Source organism: Stegodyphus dumicola, chromosome 2, assembly GCF_044657685.1.
Source record: "Stegodyphus dumicola isolate Sdum_Otavi_A_Nest chromosome 2, ASM4465768v1".
Classification (NCBI taxonomy): domain Eukaryota; kingdom Metazoa; phylum Arthropoda; class Arachnida; order Araneae; family Eresidae; genus Stegodyphus; species Stegodyphus dumicola.
In genome coordinates, this window is record NC_140769.1 from 70,984,399 (window position 1) to 71,003,365 (window position 18,967).

Below are 18,967 nucleotides of genomic sequence, written 5' to 3' on the forward strand. Positions count from 1 at the left end.
AGACATTCTGTTATTGAAACAATATTTTTTCTGCTCATACTCTCATTTTCAGTGTTAGGCATTGTGACAGTTGATGTAACCTCTGTGGTTACTGAATTTTCTTGCCCTGTGCATCATATATTCTAAAAATATTACTGCATCTGTTATACCCACTTTGGTGCTGTCCATTCTTCCTATTAAGGATTTGTTAAAGATTTTTCTAAAATTGAAAGGCTTTTACATCTCTTAACAGAACCAAAACTAAAGCGGGCACCAGAAAGGCACTTTATGAAAATATTAGAGAAGAGTTCTAATGAGGTGCTGTTCTTTCACAAGATCTGAAGGATAGTAGTATGTTATGGCCTATTTTAAGTGAACACATCTCAAAGTCAGAAATTATTGTGTCACCAAACAAGATTTATTAGCCATTGTGAAGGCTGTAGAACATTTCCATTATTATCTCTATGGCCACAAATTACTTCTGTGCATGAATTTTGCCTTATTAAACGGCTTTCTTAATTTAAAATGTCTGAAGTATCAAATAGCTATATGAATACAAAAGCTGTAGGAATATAAGAACAAGTTAGGTTCATCAACACAAAGTATACAATATAAGTTCATCAACGCAAAGGGTCTTCACATGGAAATGCTGCTGCGTTTTCAAAAAAAGTTTGTGTAAAAAACTTTAAACACTGTTCAGAAGCTGAAGTAAAATATAGCTTCAAAATCCCAGTGATTATACAAGTTAATATGGACTTCATAAATGAAAGATTAATCCCTAGAATAGCAAACTAAGAAGGACTCAAATAGAAGATCCTGAGTTGAGACACCAATAATGGAATTAATAGAAAAGTGAACAAAAAAACACAACTTACAAAAAGTATCACCTTTTTAGCTTGATGATAAAGTAGATTTATCCAGTGGCAGTTCGGATTTCTGCATTTAATTAATCATTTGTTGCTAAAGAAAAACTAAATCAATAAATTTACATTTATTTTATTAAGGATATTAGTTCAGAACCATTTAAGAAATATTACCTCTCCATTTTTATTTACTAATATTTCTTAAGAGAGAGATTTTTCTGCTTATCCGCTTAGGGAAATAAGTTATCCGTAACTTACTTTGGATGTCAGTAAAATTTATACTGATTTAGCAGTAAAATTTGTACTATTTAATTAATTATATACAACAAGTAAATTTCGTGGATATGTTAGTCCATGTTGTTTTCTTAGTTTGCTTCCCCCCCAGCTCTGATTAGAAGCATTTATAAGCTATTATTTATATCAGAAATAAAATCACCCGAACTTATTTTATTTATTCCTAATTTTTACTTCCATAGCATCAGCTTTCTTCTGCAAGCTTTTATCTTTGCTTATATTAACATAAAAGGTACCATATTTTTTATGTGAATCTTGATAGAAATTTGTATATATTTGTATTATGTAATTAAACAAACGTTCTTTATTTCTAAAAAGCAAATTTAAAGATAATTAAAAATTAAATTTAAATTATGAAATTCCTTGCAGCAATGGCGCAAGAGAATTATTTAAGTTTAATTTAACTTTACTATTTATTCTTATGAAACAATTTTGTATTATGTAAGATTTTTAGATTTACTCTTATTATTATGATATACTCTCTTTTTTATTACTCTTGTTTATATTATAGTTTTGTCCAAGATAATAAATTGCTGTATGTTCTAATTATTGAATTTTAATATAATTGTGATGCATCAATTTTATGTTGTAAATATATCAGTGAAAATATTTGCTTATCTTACTATGTAAAAATTTGTTTTCTGTACATAGGCTCTCATTAAAGTTAATTTGGAAATTTTACTTGGATACTTCCTTGTATCTTGTAACTCTCCTAAAATTTGTATTTTATATGCAGGATCTTCAAGTGAGTGATAAAATTACAGTTCATGACCTTCGACCAGATCAACACATTACATTAGCTACAATCAAAAATCTATATCTACTTATGGGCCAAGAACTTATTGAATTAGAGGATGCTTCTGCTGGAAATGTGATTGGTAATATTAAAAGAAAAATTACTGAAATGAACTGCTCATATATTAAGGCAATATGTATTTATGCACCATGATATTGTTACACGACAGTCTGATTTCAAGGGACATTAAATAATCCTAATTGTTTTGTTTCTGATTTCTTGAGAGGAAAGGCAGGTAATTTTGGTGTGGCAATGGATAGCTTTGTAACCAATAGTAAAATATAGGTAAACAAAAGAACTGGGATAAAGAATCCTACTGTCGTTCTAATGAGTCAAATTGTTTTAGGACCTGTGGCAAAGCTTGGTGCAAACGAATGAACATTGGGTTGTAAGAAATAACTCTTTATGATTGTCTCATTGCTGACATTAATAAATTTGATAATTATTCAAAAATTTGTTTAGCTGCTGTGGCACTTTGGGGGGGGGTCTCCTACTGTACATGGGAATAGTAAAAAAATAGATTAATATCTGTCTAAGATAAAGAAGGGAAAGCAAGTTGCAGAATTTTAGTTTACTTCGATGGTTCTAATTAACTCTTAATATAATGGTCTGAAATATGTTTCATCAGTGTAAGATTTAAAGGCATAACTGGATCAAATTGTTAGGTAAAGAAATAAATAGGAAAACAAAAAAAAAAAAAAAGAGAAAGGGATGAAAAAGAAAAAGAGTTCCCATTTTCAATAATGATGTTATGACAGTGGCGACAGTAATGTGATGTCATCAGCTTGTGAAACAGAAGCGTTCTTCTTTGCAAACTATGAACATGATCATTTATGAATATTTACACTTTTCTGCAATTTTGGGAATAAAATAGTATTATTCACCTGGATTTTTTTGTATTGTGTATATGATTGAAACAATAGTTAATGGTTTCAGCTTTCCAGAAACAGATCCGTAACACTTCCAAGAAAAAGTATTCTTGTTTGACTACTGATGGCATTCCATTTCTTCAGGAGACTTCCACAAGTTGCCAATTGTACAACTTACATGTTACACAACTGAAAGTTATTGCTACCTCCTACTTCCAGTTGAGACATTGCTGAAAGTGATTTTTGCTTTGTTTGACCTTTAAAAAATTCCTCTAATGCCAGTATTTCAGTAATGATAAGATGAAGCAAGTAGTCCAGTTAGGATTGAGATTATGCTTTTTGTTACTCAGTGTTGTCATCTATGCTGTTCTAAATTACAACAGGAAACATATTTATACTATTAGCCAAAGTATTGTTTGTTATTACAAATCAATCAGAATGTTAAAAAATTCAGATTTGAAAATATACCACTGATTTTTGTTGTTTGACTTCTGAATTAGTATTTGTTCGACGTGTTATTGTGTCTTAATTAAATACCATTAGTTTTTGTTTAGTCGTGTTTAAAATTTTTATGTGCTTAATTTGTAGTACTTGCATAAATAAACATTTAACTGGATAAAAAAAATTTATTTTATTTTATACTTCATTTGCAGGTATTGGTGGTTTAGAAGACCATGTATTAAAATCAGCTACTTTAGCCAGTACTGTAGCTTGTCCTGGTTTTGTTGATCTCCATTCATCTACTGTACCAATTATGAGAGTAGCCTTGGAACCTGCTCATTCTAGTATGATATAGTTTTTGAAAATATCTACTAATACTAAGAGATTTAGGAAATTGTAATTAATTCATTTCTTGTTTCATTTAACCCTTTGCGGTCATATGTCCACTCTCAGCCACCAAAGCCTTTTTACCGTTCCGGTCATATGTCTGCTCTCAGCCACCACAGCAAGGAACTATATGAATCTCATACTGTATGCATTCATGTATCAGTTTACACTTTTCCTATATGAACCTCAATGCCTAAAGTACTTATTCACGAACCAATACAGTGCTCCATCGATTGGAGATAACATAATCTAATCTAAACAAAAGTTGTGACCCAGCGCTCGCCATGCAAGACACAGTTGCGAGTCAGTCCTCTTTTGAACGTAATGAAATTGACAACGTTCAATGATACCTTGTAGAATTCCAAAGAATATTTTATAAATTGTATTTAACAGTAATTAGACATTTTCTCTTCTTAAAATATTCCAAAATAATTCCCCAAAATTCAGCTAGAAGAGAGAACAGGATACCTATGCCACATTTTATGTTCATTCGAAAATTGGTGGCACAACTGGTAGGTGATTTTCGTGACGGAGCAGATTCAAAACCAGGAAGACTATCGACCTCCGATAAGGAAGAAAGACATATTGGAAAACTGCATGTATATTGTGGCATTGTGAAAATTTAAAAAGTAAAGATTGTAGTGTATATTCAAACAGAAAGATTAAGGGTGGAAGGCACCAAACCAATTATTTTTGCGATACAAGCACTCGAAAACCTGGCCTGAATGTTGGAGAGTGTTTTGAAAAATATCACATGAAGGAGAATTATAAAACATAATTTTTATACAAAAACATCACTAGATTAGTGTATTGAATAAAGATATATCTGAAGTTCACAAAAGAATTGCTAAATCTTGTTTATCCATCGTAAACTTGCATGCTATGTATCCCTGCTGTATTGACGGAAATTAATTCCGACCAGTACAATACCCATCTCCAAATTTAATTCGACCGCAAAGGGTTAATTTATTTTCATTAAAATATATTGCCTATATATTAGGTAATTTAAGGAGCTCTGTTATGTTTTTAGAGTAGATTGCAATGCAAATACTTTATGAAAGAAAAAAAATCTATTAATTAAATTGTCTTTTATCATGACATACATCATCTTGACAACATTTTCAGAGATAAAAATACCATGATGGTAGAATTTTGTATTTTCAGTCATTTTAAAAAATCCTGTGAGTCTGCTTCAGAAGCCTTGTGAGTAGCTAGACTATCTGTTCTACATGTGACTGCATAATGAATGAATTGAAAATATATATATATATATATATTGTCATGTAGATGAGGGGATCCTACAAATGAACAGGCAAGTACTCAAGACTTTGTTAACTCGAACTGAATGAAGAGCTACTTATATACAGCTGGTGAATATGCCAGACTTGGAATGTTCTGGAAGAATAAGAAGGAAATTTAAATAAGATAACATTAACAAGAAGGAAATTTACCTAAAAACCAAATATCAGGCATCTTGCAGTTGATGGGTTTTGAACCCGGGACCTTCGGGTTTTGAGTCCTGCGTCTTCTCCGCTCGCCTATGAGTAGCTCGGTCGAAAAGAGCAATTTTTGCTACATTTCCCCCTTCTTAGGAAGAAGCAGTGTCCCGCTGCGATCTGGTCTGGCTTCTAACAGGTCTCCTGGAAATATTGGGCTTTCTTTCATTGTCTAGTTGTACTTTTGGATCAAGATAGAGCTTTAATCTCAATACGTGAACGATGTCTTTTTAATTCTGTCGTTTCTTATGTTGTTCCATACTTTCTATTTTGTACGTCACATCAGAGAGCTGTCGTGTTATTCGATACGGTCCAAAGTAACGTCTTAGGAGCTTTTCGGATAACCCAACCTTTCATACTGAAGTGAAGACCCAGACAAAGTCTCTGTTGTTGTAGCTGACAGGTTGATGTCTCTCGTCGTATCAGCGCTTGTCTGTGGTTCATGCTTTAATAGGCTTAGGTTACAAATGGTAGAATAGTATCCCAATTTTTCTGTTCAACGTCTATGTACATGGACAACATGTCTGTCATCATAAACTCTTACTGAATCACTCAGTTAAGCCATTGGTCTGAGGGTGGTAAGCAGTGGTCAGAAGATGAGACATCTTGCATAGGTGAATTACTTCTTTAACAATGTTGGATAAGAAGTTGCGTCCTCGATCTATTATCATTTCTTTGAGAGCACCATGCTTCAGTACAATTATCAACTATAAGCTTGGCAATTTCGGTGCCCTCAGCTATCGGTATTGCCTTTTGTACAGTATACCATTTCTTATTTGATAATTTTGATATGTGTCACTTCTCTTGAGGGTTGTAATGATGGATTTTAATCGTTTCCTTCTGCTGTTCTTTTCTGTAATCTACGATTGCTGCAAAGAAATGGATGTCTTCATTGTTCTCAATTATTGGTTCTATAAGAGGCTTCCTTGATAGCGAATCTTCATCGGAGTGTTTGTGACCGCTCTTGTAGATGATATTTATGTCATATTCCTGCAACGTGAGAGCACATCGTGCAAGTCTTCCAGGTAGATCGTTAACATTGGCCAGCCAATATAAAGAGTGGTAATCTGTTACAACCATGAAGGGTTTTCCGTAGAGGTATGGCCTGAATTTTCTAATTGCCCAGATGTCGGCAAGGCATTCTTTTTCGGTGGTGGAATAGTTCCTTTCAGCTGCAGTAAGGGCCCTGGATGCATAGGCTATTGGACTTTCTTTGCCATCCTGGATCTGAAGCAGTACTGCACCAATGTCATAGCTGCTAGCGTCAGAATGTATCCTGGTTTCTGCATCTGGAATAAAATGTCCCAAAACAGTGCCATTGGTCAGCAGCCTTTTGAGCCTTGCGAAAGATTCAATCTTTAATGTGTTCCAAGAAAATTTTGCATCTTTCTTCAACAAGTCATGCAGGGGCTTTGCGGTATCTGTGAAATTTTTGATAAATCGGCGGTAGTAGGAGCACAAGCCCAGAAAACTTCGGACTTCGGCAATATTTTTCGGAACAGGGAACTTTGGTACAGCCTCTTCCTTTTCTGGATCGAGATATGTGCCATGTTGACCCACTAAGTGTCCCAGTATAGTCAGCTTCTTTTTGCTGAATGAACGTTTCTTGGAATTTAACTTCAGTTCTGCTCTTTGGATACATTTCAGTATTTCCCTCAAATGCTTTTCATGTTCTTCGAAATTAGGTGCGTACACGATTATGTTGTCGAGGTAGCAAAGGCAAATATTCCATTTGAGATCTCTTAGTACCATGTCCATCATCCGTTCAAATGTGGCTGGAGCATTGCATAATCCAAACGGCATGACTTTAAATTCATATACACCATCTGGAGTCATAAAAGCTGTCTTTATCATCAACCTCTATTTGCCAGTAGCCTGACTTCAGATCCATCATAGAGAAAATTTTTGCACCAGGCAGGCAGTCCAAAGCATAATCGATGCGAGGTAATGGATAGACGTCTTTTTTAGTTACCTTGTTCAATTTTCTGTAATCGACACAAAAACGCCATTCACTGTTTTTCTTCTTCACAAGCATGACTGGAGACTGTCTGATGGTTGTGTCACATCTTCTTTTAGCATTTCTTGCACTTCGTCTGCAATCACACTTCTCTCAGTGGCTGAAACATGGTATGGCCTTTGTTTGATTGGTGCACTGTCACCTGTATCAATCTTGTGCTTCATCGCATTGCATCGGGATTTTTTCCCAATACTGTTCTTAAGACAAAATTGTCACTAAATTTATCTAGTAGACTCAATAGCTCGTCTTTCTCAGCATTGGTCAAATCAGTATCGAAAATTTCTTTTAAGTTTTCTTGAGATAACATTTTACTGGACCTATGTCCCTTGGAACCTTCTGGAGCCTGACCACTTAAGGAGCAAATAGCATCGTTTTTTATGGTCGTTAAACAGCCTACATTCTTCCCTTTAGGTATCAGTTGGGTTTGTCGAGAGCAGTTAGTTGCCCATAATTTACCATAACCATCCTCTATAGTGATAATTGAAGCTGGTATCGATAGTTCTTTTTCACACATCAGAAATCTCTTTCCAACAATCATAGCTCCATCTGCTTCCCGTAGTTCTGAATTCAGGGCACATATTCGCCTTGCTGTGTTTGCTTTAATCACATAATCTGTTGTGGCAAACAAGGAGGGCTCTGACTTATTTAAATATTCATTGTCTGGAAGGATTTCTGGAAGCATAAGTTCTTGATTTCCACAAACAATAATGGCATCGGTGGAATGGAAAAAGTTCCATCCAAGTATCATTTTATGACTACGTTCAGGAAACTCAATTAATTTAAACGGCTTCTTAGTCCCATTCAAATCAACTTTTAATACACAGCGTCCCGAGGCAGCTACAATTTTTCCACAGGCAGTTTTCAATACAGGTCCATGCTCAGTAAACATAGGAGCATTTAGCTGCCGACGTAACTGTTCGGATATGACCGAATAATCGGCACCCAAATCAACAAGCGCCTTCACACACTGTCCGTTCACGGTGATAAAAGTGTTATTCTTTTTTAACTTAGCTGTGGTGTACGTCAGAGGAGTTTCTTCAACTGTGGTCTCACCTTCTGTACAGGTCGCTTAAGCTAGTTTTGCTCATTGGTTCGGCATGGGGAATGGCATACTGGTGACTGCGATTGTCGGCGGTTGAGAGAGCGTCACGGATAAGGTGAACTGCTCCTTATTCGGGAAGAACTAGTTTGTGCATATTCATTGTCGAAGCTGTATGTAGATTCAGTATCCTTGTCCTGTCGAGGGTTGGAAGTGTTTGTGGCTCTTGCATTTTCAAATATCTGGCGTCTTTCCCTACAGTACCTCAGAAAATGTCCTGGGCACCCGCAATGAAAACAGAGAGGCACATTATCGTCAGTCCTTCACATATCTGTCCTACATTGTGGAGCAGTTCTCTAGCTGGCTTCATGTCTTGGCTGCAACCTAACTGGAAGTGAACGTTGGGTAGTGTTTTTGCTTCTCCCTGCTCCTGTGAGTGGTACCAGCGCCTCTATAACTCTTCCCGGACCACAGATGCTATGTCATTCGGTGCTATGGTTTCTATTTCTGTGTAGCTCTGAACTTATGGCAGGACCTTCTGAAGCTCTTCCCTGACGATGGTGCGCAATATAGACCTTAGTTCACCTACACCACGGAGACATTAGGCAGCCTCTGGAATCATGATCAGGCAATATGTCTTCGTCGAGGGCTTTCTATGTGATGGCAGCATTTCACGAAGGCATTGACGCAGTCATAGTCCTTAAACGACAGGACCTGGTACAAGTCTTCAGCAATATCCTTTCATGAGATGGGCCACTTTCTCGTCTTCAGACATGGATGGGTTTGCTTTTTGGCAGAGAGCGAGAACATCTTGAATATAAGCTTGAGATGTCTCATCGATTTGCTGGGCACGTGTGAGTAGTACTCATTCAGCTTGGCACATCAACTGCTCGGGAAAAGGTGTTCTTAAGGGCAGTCCTGAAAACAGTCCAACTGAATGTGTCTTCATTATTATCGAACCACTGTCGAGCGGTTCTGCCAAGGTAAAAACTGACGTTCACCAGACACATTTGATTATCCCAGTGGTTATAGTTGGCGATTCAATCAAAGCCCTTGAGCCATCTATTAGTATCTTGGCTGTTCCCAGTGAATATACACAGGCTTCTGGGTAGTTGGTTTGTCAGGATCAGTATTGGTGCGATATTACCTCGAAGCGGAACTAGCTGTTGGAGGATTCTGCTCGGTTTGCTTCTCATCAATCATCTTTCTCGATCTTTTGCGCGAATCCTGTAAGAGTCCAAACTCAGGAGAAAGTCCTCGAATCCGCAGGCTTCGAAGTAGCTCTGCCATAGTAACTGAGAAATACCCGGCGCCTCCAACAAACTGTCGCGCAGATGAGGGGATCCTGCAAATGAACAGGCAAGTACACAAGTCTAAACTCAAGACTTTTTATTAACTCGAACTGAATGAAGAGCTACTTATATACAGCTGGTGAACATGCCAGACTCAGGATGTTCTGGAGGAATAAGAAGGAAATTTACATAAATAAATAAGATAAGAATGTATTAATAATGAATATTATAAATATCTTATTTATAATATTCATTATTAATACTATGATAATGAATATTATAAATAAGATAACATTAACAAGAAGGAAATTTACATAAAAACCAAATATCAGGCATCTTGCCGTTGATGGGTTTCGAACCCGGGACCTTCAGGTTGTGAGTCCTGAATATTCTCCGCTAAGCTATGAGGAGCTTGGTCAAAAAGAGCAATTTTCGCTACAATATATATGTGTGTGTGTATATAAGCAATTAAAGTAAAGCCTTTCAAGCCGACTGGCTTTTTTTGTTATTGATGCAGAGATATAACCATATTCTTACAATTCATAGTGAAAAATCTGTTTTAGGAATGCAGTTTTTCAGGTAATCTGTGCTTGTGATAAGCACTGTTAAAAGTTAAGCTCATTTTTTTTTTTTTTTTTTAATTACAGCCAGGTATTAAATCAGTAATCATTCTTATCATTGCAGCAGCGAAGCAGTCACTAGGTATTGCAATTTGTTGACCTGGGGTAAACTGTGAGAGATTTATATATTCTGTTTTTTACCCTATTCATTGCATGGTTAGGGTTACATGTAGTTCTTTGTCAGTAAATTTGGAATAGCTATCTTTTTATGAATCACATGATGGTTCTCTTAACAACTTGTATTATGACATAGTCAGATTTCAAAAAGCAACCCTGCTCAAATTTTCACTTCAGCTATAACATTTTTTAAATTTTTATTTTCACCTATTGAAAGTAGCATCTGTTATCTTGGTAAGGCAGCTAATTTTTTTTTTAATTTTTATTTTCACTGGCATGCATCATTCATGCGTAACTTCAATTTATATAAATAAATCAATTATTAACAGAATATGGAAATTCAATGAAAAATCTTCAAATGACCTAATTAAATAATTTGGAAGAATTTTTTTTTTTTTTAAATTTATTCTTTTTATCAGATAGGAACATAAATATCTGTCTTCATTTATGTTTAATGTTATGCTTATTTTTAGGAGAAATGCCTGCTCTTGTTAGAGGTATGAGATTGTTGAATCAAGCTGATCCTTGTGTTCAGGTATTTGTTCAAGAAACAGGAGAGCATGTTCTTGTCTCTTCAGGAGAAGTACATTTGCAGCGCTGTATAGATGATTTGAAAGAAAGGTGAGTGTCTACTTTCATGCTGTTTCAAAATATTCTAAGTTTGCTATAAATCAACATCAATCACTTTTAAAATGTAACTTTTAATATCTACAATATTTACAGGTCATTAATCAAAACATGTTCAGTTATCTAACAAATCTATATGCTTCGAAAATCGAAATCGTTTAAATAGGAACCGAAGTGTTCCTAAAGTGTGTGAAGCATCTAAACATCCATCTATCGAGCTGCCAGTGGAAAGTCTATGGAAATTCAGAAGGCACATCGCATTTCACACGTGATGCTAGCGTCATCTATCAATTAATCAAAATAATTTCCACACACTCCCCAATTGAACTCTGTCAAGAGTTAAGAGTTCACATAAGTTTAACAACAATCAAATTTATATCAATAAGTATTTTAACATATAATTATAAAACAATTAATAAGTATATTAAATGAATAGAAAATATATTGAAACTATAATCATTATACTAAATTCTAAAAAATGTATGTTAATCATCAAATACAATTTGACACTACTTCAGTAAATCTAAACTATTCTTAATCTGACACTAAATTAGCAAAATAAACAATTTCATAAAAAATATTCAATCTTATTCATATTATTAAACAATAAAAAAATTTAAAGTTCTAAAGGATATAATGATTGAACTGATCATTTTATTATTGTTCCATCAGCAGTTTTTAGTTCACAAAAATGTGTTGTCAGGACCATGAAAAACGTTTATCACTCTACCACAGTTTCACAAAAGTTTACACTTGTTGTTGCCTTTGATTAAGACAAGATCATCAACTTTTAGATCATCATAAATGTTAGGATTTTTTAACTGATGAGCTATCCGAAGATTCATTAAATATTGTTTTTTCCATTTAGTCCAGAATTGTCTAACCAATAAATATTGGTAAATCTTTCTTTTGGTCAGAGAGGACTTGGTAGAGCCATCTTTAACAATGGAGTTAAAGTTGATAGGTAATGTAGAATCTTTTTTTTTTCCAAAAATCAAGAAATTGACTGATTTCAGTGGTAATGGTTCCTTGTGGTCTTTGTACATTTTCAGTTATCTAACAAATTTTATCAAACACTGAAATCAGTCAATTTCTTGATTTTACTAATCTCTTTTAGAAGCCTCCCCACCAAACCCCTCGTTTTATTATACGAGAATTCAAAACAGCTTCCACTTGTGCTAAAACCGTTGACCATTCTTCAAATGTTAGTAAAGCTTTACCAAGAATTGTTCTTAAGCACTCTTTCACTGATTTTACTAATCTCTTTTAGAAGCCTCCCCACCAAACCCCTCGTTTTATTATAAACTTCCAACTGATTCTTTCATTCGACAGAAAATCTTGGAACTTCTCATTTGTCAATAGTTCAGAGAAATTTTCGAGTTCCTTTTTTCCCTCTTAAAAAGTTTTTGCATTGTCCAAATAAATTACTTGATAATTGCCTCTCCTAGATGTGAATCTTTTGAATGCCATCAAGAAAGAATCTGTAGAGAGATTTGGTACAAGTTCCAGATGTATGACTCTAGTGAGGTGCAAATTTAATGCAAGTAAATAATGTTACATAGGCTTTTTGACTTCCTTCGATGTTTTTTACATAAGTTGGCCCAGCGAAATCGATGACAGACACATACAATGGTGGTGCCTCATTGATTCTATCTTCTGGAAGTTGAGAAGTGGTTTGGTCAGCAGACTTCAATAAATATCTATTACAAATAAGACACTTGTTTATTATTTTCTTGACAAACTGACGTCCTTTTGGGATCCAAAAGTGACTTCAAATTTCAGCTAAGGTCGTTGCTACTCCTCCATGCATCATTTTAACAAGTGCACTTTCTACTATCAAGTTCATTAGCCAGGAGTCTCTTGAAAGAATTGTTTGAAAGGATGTTTTTCATCATGTGACAAACTAGAATGTTCTAAGTTTCCACCTGCTGTCAGTATCCCATTCTGGTCTAAAAATGGGTTAAAAAGATATAAAGATGATTTCTTTTCGACTTTATTCACTTTCTTTAGAGACTCGATTTCTTTGGGATAAAAACGCTCTTGTTCAGATCGAATCCAACAATTTTCGGCATCTACTATTTCTTCACTCGTTAACGGACCTGTCACATGGTTTGTTTTCCTAATTTTACGGATGAATCACTTTATCCAACCAGTTATTCTCAACAATTTTCTTAATTTACTGTATTTTGAGATGTCTATTACCCTTTCTTCAACTGCAATGCACACAAATTCATAAATATCATTAATGTTCTTGTGGTATTCTAATTCTTCTTCAATGATAGGTTTCTCTTCATTCTGTTGAGGCCACAACTCAGACAACATTCTAAGCCATTCTGGTACTGAAGTTTAGCTCCTCTCAAAGCCAAATCAGCGGGATTACATTTATCGGGGCAATAATGCCAATTTTCTGAGGATGTTAAATTTTGTATTTCCTGAATACAATTTTTAATGAAAAGTTTAAATTTCTTTGCACAGTCTTTTATCCAGAAAAGTGCAATTTTCAAATCAGTCCAAAAAATAAATAAATAAATAAGTTGCAGCTTCAAAACTTTAGTGATGCTAGTGCCTAATTTGGCTGTCAAAAGAACTCCCATTAGTTCCAGCCTAGGTAAGATGAACGTTTTTAAAGGCGCTACCCTAGTCTTTAATATTTGTTCATTGCTAGAAATTATATGCAGATAATTTCTAGCAATGAATGCTACTGTACCATACGCCTTTTTGTTAGTGTCAGAAAAACAGTGCCTTTTCCACATCACTATTACCGATTGCAGAAAAATAATATCGTGGAATACCGATTTCATCTAAATTGGAAACTTCTTTGCGCTATTTTTTCCATACAGAACATAAATTTTCTAGTTGTTCATCATCCCAATCTAAAGCAAGTGTCCAAATTTGTTGCAATATGATTTTGACTCTAAGTACAAATGGTGATAATAGACCTACAGGATCAAAAATTTGTCCTATTGTTTGTAAGACAAAACATTTAGTATTAACTTGTTTTGGTAGAAATGTTATCAAATTTTTTACATCAAAGTAAATTGAGTCATTTTTGTTGTCCCAGGCGACTCGTAACACATTCAATGGAGGATTTCTAGCTTCCAAAACTTGAGGAGATTCCTTTTATTTAAAACCTTCTTTAATCCATAATTCATGCAGTTCTTGAGAATTGGTGTGCCATTTATGTAGAATCATACTAGCATCTCTAAAAACGCTGATGCATTTTAAACTGGTATTGAAAGCAAGTTCAACATTTTTTTGTCCTCCAATGATGTCATCTACACAAATGGGATCCAAATAACACATGAGTGAACCAATAAGTTATAAAATTTTGTGGATCATCGAATAGGTTTTTTAGTAGTTTAGTAGTTTCGTTTTCCTTAACCGGTGCCAACAGCTGCTGAGTGGAATGGGTGATACTCCCCTTCCCAGTCTTCTCTTTATAAATGCAGGAAGGGCTTTTTGATTTATGAGTGGAGAGCAAAAGATGACTTCTCTCGCAACTTTCCAGTTCTGAGCAAACAAACTGCAATAACTTATCCACATCAAAAAAAGATGATGAATCTGTTTTACGATTGAATTCTATCAGATGGCAGAGTTTTCATTATGGCTGGAATCAACATTATTTCGATAACTTCATCATAATTTGGTTCTGAAATGCAGAAACCTTCTATCGAGTTTGCAGTGTTGCTGCATAAGTACGATTTAAAATAATTAAATTTTTCAATTTTTGTTAAAGATTAATTATCATGAATTGCTACTTTGAAAGAGTTCCAAAAATTTGTCCACTGGGTATAATCTCCATAGAATTTAGCGATGGTTAATTTTGGGAGACGCATATATTTATTGCTTTCGATTTTAGAATTAGTTTCGTTAAGAGAGTTTCCATTATCTGAATTTGTTACTTTATTTAATTCTTTCAATTTTTTATATGCTCTGAATTGCCATAACTGAATTTTCTCTTCATATTCGATACAAGATAGAATTTCTGTTTCAAACTCTTCCACCTCTGATTTCAAGTCATGCTCTATTTGAGCATCTAACTCATTTGGAGCTTTCGATTTCGTGATTAATTGGCCTAAACTTTCTTCTAATGTACTTTTATCAATTTCTTCTTTATTCAACTCCGATTCGATTTTTTTTATAATCTTGGACACGGTAGTCCTGATAACTTTCCTTTTTGATTTTAATTTAACAACAGACTCTTCTGCCATTGTTGCTTTACAAAATAGAAAATTTAGTCTTTCCTTTTGCTGTCTTCGCACACTTGCAATGTGCTAAATCCAATTTTTGCAGCCTTATGCACCAGCTGTTTCAAAATATTCTAAGATTGCTATAAATTGACATCAATCACTTTTAATGTGTACAATATTTACAGATCATTTATCAAAACATGGTGGTTCAGTTATCTAACAAATCTATATGCTTCGAAAATCAAAATCTGTTAAATAGGTACCGAAGTGTTCCTAAAGTGTGAGAAGAATCTAAACATCCATCTATCGAGCTGCCGGTGGAAAGTCTATGGAAATTCAGAAGGCACATAACGTTTAATACGTGACGCTAGTGCCATCTATCAATTAATCAAAATAATTTCCACACATGCCTGCTGTAATTAATTTACATCTCTTCGTTGCCCTGCATTGGCAACACACTTTGGAATTGCCATTGATAGAATTCGGTCGCTACAATGTGGCTGACCTATAACTGATTTAATACTTATTTTTTACTTAATTATGTTATCCAGTTTTTATTAGATGTTTATATATAGCTATTTAATTATTATGTGTTCACAATTTGAATTTATCTAAACAGAGAGTAGTTAAATTTATTAAAATTATTTCAAAATGAAACTTCTCATCCATCTTTGATGCCTTTTGACTATCGGATCACAAACAGCGAGGTATATTTATTATGTAGTAATTTAAGTTGTAATAGCTACTTTAAATATATTCCCAAAAATTGTTAATTTAATATTTTATTTTTCTTGTGCAGTGTTTTCAAAAGTCCACATAATTTTTTAATGCTTTTGGTGATTTATTTTCCCAGTATTTAAAGAACTCAACAACTCAAGGTTGAAAATGCTAGTTCTAGCTCAGTTTACTTACATTTGAAATCATAAAGTTTCTGTGATACTTTTGTATTAAAGCAGCCTTGGAAAAAATAGAAATTGATTCATTAACCAAGAAACAGGCCATTTCTGAAAAGCACAGGCTACTCCTTCAATGTCCACAATAAAAAAATTTTTAATATGCATGCAGCAACTGTTTAGTATAAATTTGTATATATTGTTTTATTTAGTACAGTTTTGCAAACAATTTATTTAAACAAACTACTCATAGAAACATACCCCAAACTGGATTTAAACAGGTGCTTTTTGGTTGCTGCAGTTCTGCTGATAATGACTCGGACGCATTTTTATGGCTGACTTGAAGCTAGAACAGTCCATCAAGCACAGTAATTCTGAAGCTTTTTGCCCCATGCACCTGTTTTATCATCGCTAGATAATCATTCCTTGGCTCATTTTCAAAATTTGAAAAATTTCACATGCGTTTGTTAAATTTACATTTTTTAATGTGTTTAATTAAATTAGATAAGAAATAGTAGAGAAAAAGTTGATAAGCACTAAATCTTGAATAAAAATTATTTTTTATGTTCATAAACCAAACTTAAATTCTTTACAAATAAATAAATGTCTGATCGTATTCCTCCTTGATACTATGAAATATCCTCCTGGGAGGCAATTATCCTCCGGCTGAGAACCCCTGTGCTAGTAAGTAAGATTCCCAGCATTTGGCAAATAGTACTCCAATGCATTTCTGTTTCTCTGATCCCTATAAGATAGAAGATTGGGAATACTGAGCATAAAAAAATATTTAGCAATGAAAAACTGAGAATTTTCACTAGCTGAAAAAATGCAAACTGTGCATGTCTGCACATCGGTAACCATAGGTATTGAATAAATAGCTTGTGTGTATCTGTAAACATTTGTTTCTTGCCAAGGATGAAATATACTGTGACTGATCTAGCACAGAGATACCATTCCTGAAATATTGAATAAAAGTAATATTAATCAGTCATAAACCTAATAAGTTTAATCCAACTATTCTGTACTCAAGCTGAATTTGAGTGCTGCATTTTCTTTTATCCACTGATGTTGTAGCTTTAAAAGGAGAAAGTTTTGAAGCTTAAAATCTGAATATGCATCATCCATGTTTAATTAGCTTACTTTATGTATCTTCTTTTTTTTTTTTTTTTTTTTTTTTTTTTTTAAGTTTGTAGATGGTAATTTTTTTAATATAGTTTTTATTAATTTTTCTTAACAGTTCTCATAAGCTCATTCAGCCAGGGTCACCTCATTTTATGCATTATAAATTTTCTCTATCCTTTTTTAAATTTTGTGAAGAAGTATTTGTTGTTTAGATGCAGATCATGATAAGAATAAAACTCATGTAATTTAGATTTTTTAGCTGATATTTCAGGTAATTGAATGCACAGATTTTGATCCAGAAAACGATCTGAACAAGCCCACCTTTTAGGTTAAATAGGCTGCAGCCTAGGATACCGCTGCTATGAAACTGCTAACCCATACCCCAAGATGAATGAAAATATATTTATTTAAAATATAATTAAAGGAGTTAAACTATTGCATTCAATCATTCAAAAATTTTATTAGCAGCTTTTATATAGCTAACTATGTAAATCGTTCTTCATAGTGTTCTTAATAATATTTTTAATCTTAATGATTGTTTGATTGCTCTTATAAATAAAAGAATTCACATTTATTTAAAAAATTTCTTATAAAATAACAATTTTATTTTTTATATCTTTATCAGCATTTTACTTTATACTGAATCATTTGGAAAATTCTGCAATTTTCAAAATCAAATCACATTTTTTTTCTAATTATTTTACTGCTTATAAGGAGTGATCTTAATTGAAGCAAATATGTAAATCCAGTGGCACCTCAGTTAAGGAGCATAATTTGTTCTCTAATCTTAGTTCTAATGTGAAACACTCATTAAACGAAATAAATTTTTCCATATCATAGGAATCATAACATATCATAGGAATTAGTGTAAAATAGGATAATGCATTCCATTCAAATAAATTTCTGATAGAGTAATTTATTATTTATAATATACCTCTTTTTAAAAAGTTGTCTAAATACATTTGTTTTTTTCTAGGCTATAGCATTATCGTCAAATAACTTTGTAGCACCTTTAGCTGTTGCCTTATTAATGTGATACTTCTCAATGTATGATGCAGCAGTTGCTCGTGCTTTGAGTATCATCCTTATTTCACTGAGCTTCATAAGCTCTTCAGTGGTCAGCTCCTGACTGTGCTCTTCTACTAGCTCATCAGTGTTGTTGCTATTCACCTCTAGCACCATAATCTTGCTCAGAGATGCAACGCTTCGATTACAGTCTCCACAGGCAGTTGCTCGCTCAAGCCCCTCGGCCACATTAAAGATTCTTCCTTGCAGAAATAATTGTTCTCTTGATGACTCTCCCTTGCCTTCTCAATTATCTTGAGGCAGGCAATAATGTAAAAGTGATTTTTTCAAATCTTTTTTGAGAGTGAGATTGATTCCTTCAGTAACTTCAAAAACAATTCTGCTGGATTAATATATGCTGAGATTATTGAAACCAACTACCAATTTTTTTTTTTTTTTTTTTTTTTTAATCTTTAACCACCATACTAAACTCCCCTTAAAGACTGGAAGACCCTGATTATGACAACCAACAGATATTCTTATTACGAATTGTACAACGAGCAAATCAAAATAAGTATAAAATTATACAATATAATACAACTTAGCATTGATCAAAACATATTATTCCAACAAAATAACATACATTTCTTATAATTATTACATCTTACATAATACAATACTAAAACTTGTATTACAGGATGTATCAATCATTAAAACATATCATTCAAATTAAGATCTAATTATTATATAAACATGACATTTGATTAATAAATTCCTTGAAAACTTTTAATAATAAAAACTTTATTTTAAGTATAACAGAGCAACTTAATTGCAACTTTAATAATACTTTCATTTTATATTATTTAAATGTCCTCATCAAATCTGATTTATTACATAATTAATTTTTTTAATTAATACCT

The 18,967-nt window shown here is 33.5% G+C and overlaps 1 protein-coding gene across 2 annotated transcripts in view; it reads left to right on the top strand.

Moving 5' to 3' along the window:
- The window catches only part of LOC118187713 (elongation factor-like GTPase 1), a 352,553-nt gene that overhangs the window by 94,099 nt on the left and 239,487 nt on the right, over positions 1 to 18,967 (top strand). For both annotated transcript variants that reach the window (XM_085810767.1, XM_085810768.1), the window contains exons 17-19: positions 1,873 to 2,014; positions 3,455 to 3,586; positions 10,684 to 10,831. In XM_085810767.1, coding sequence (XP_085666893.1) covers positions 1,873 to 2,014; positions 3,455 to 3,586; positions 10,684 to 10,831 — 422 coding nt within the window. The remainder of the gene's footprint in view (positions 1 to 1,872; positions 2,015 to 3,454; positions 3,587 to 10,683; positions 10,832 to 18,967) is intronic.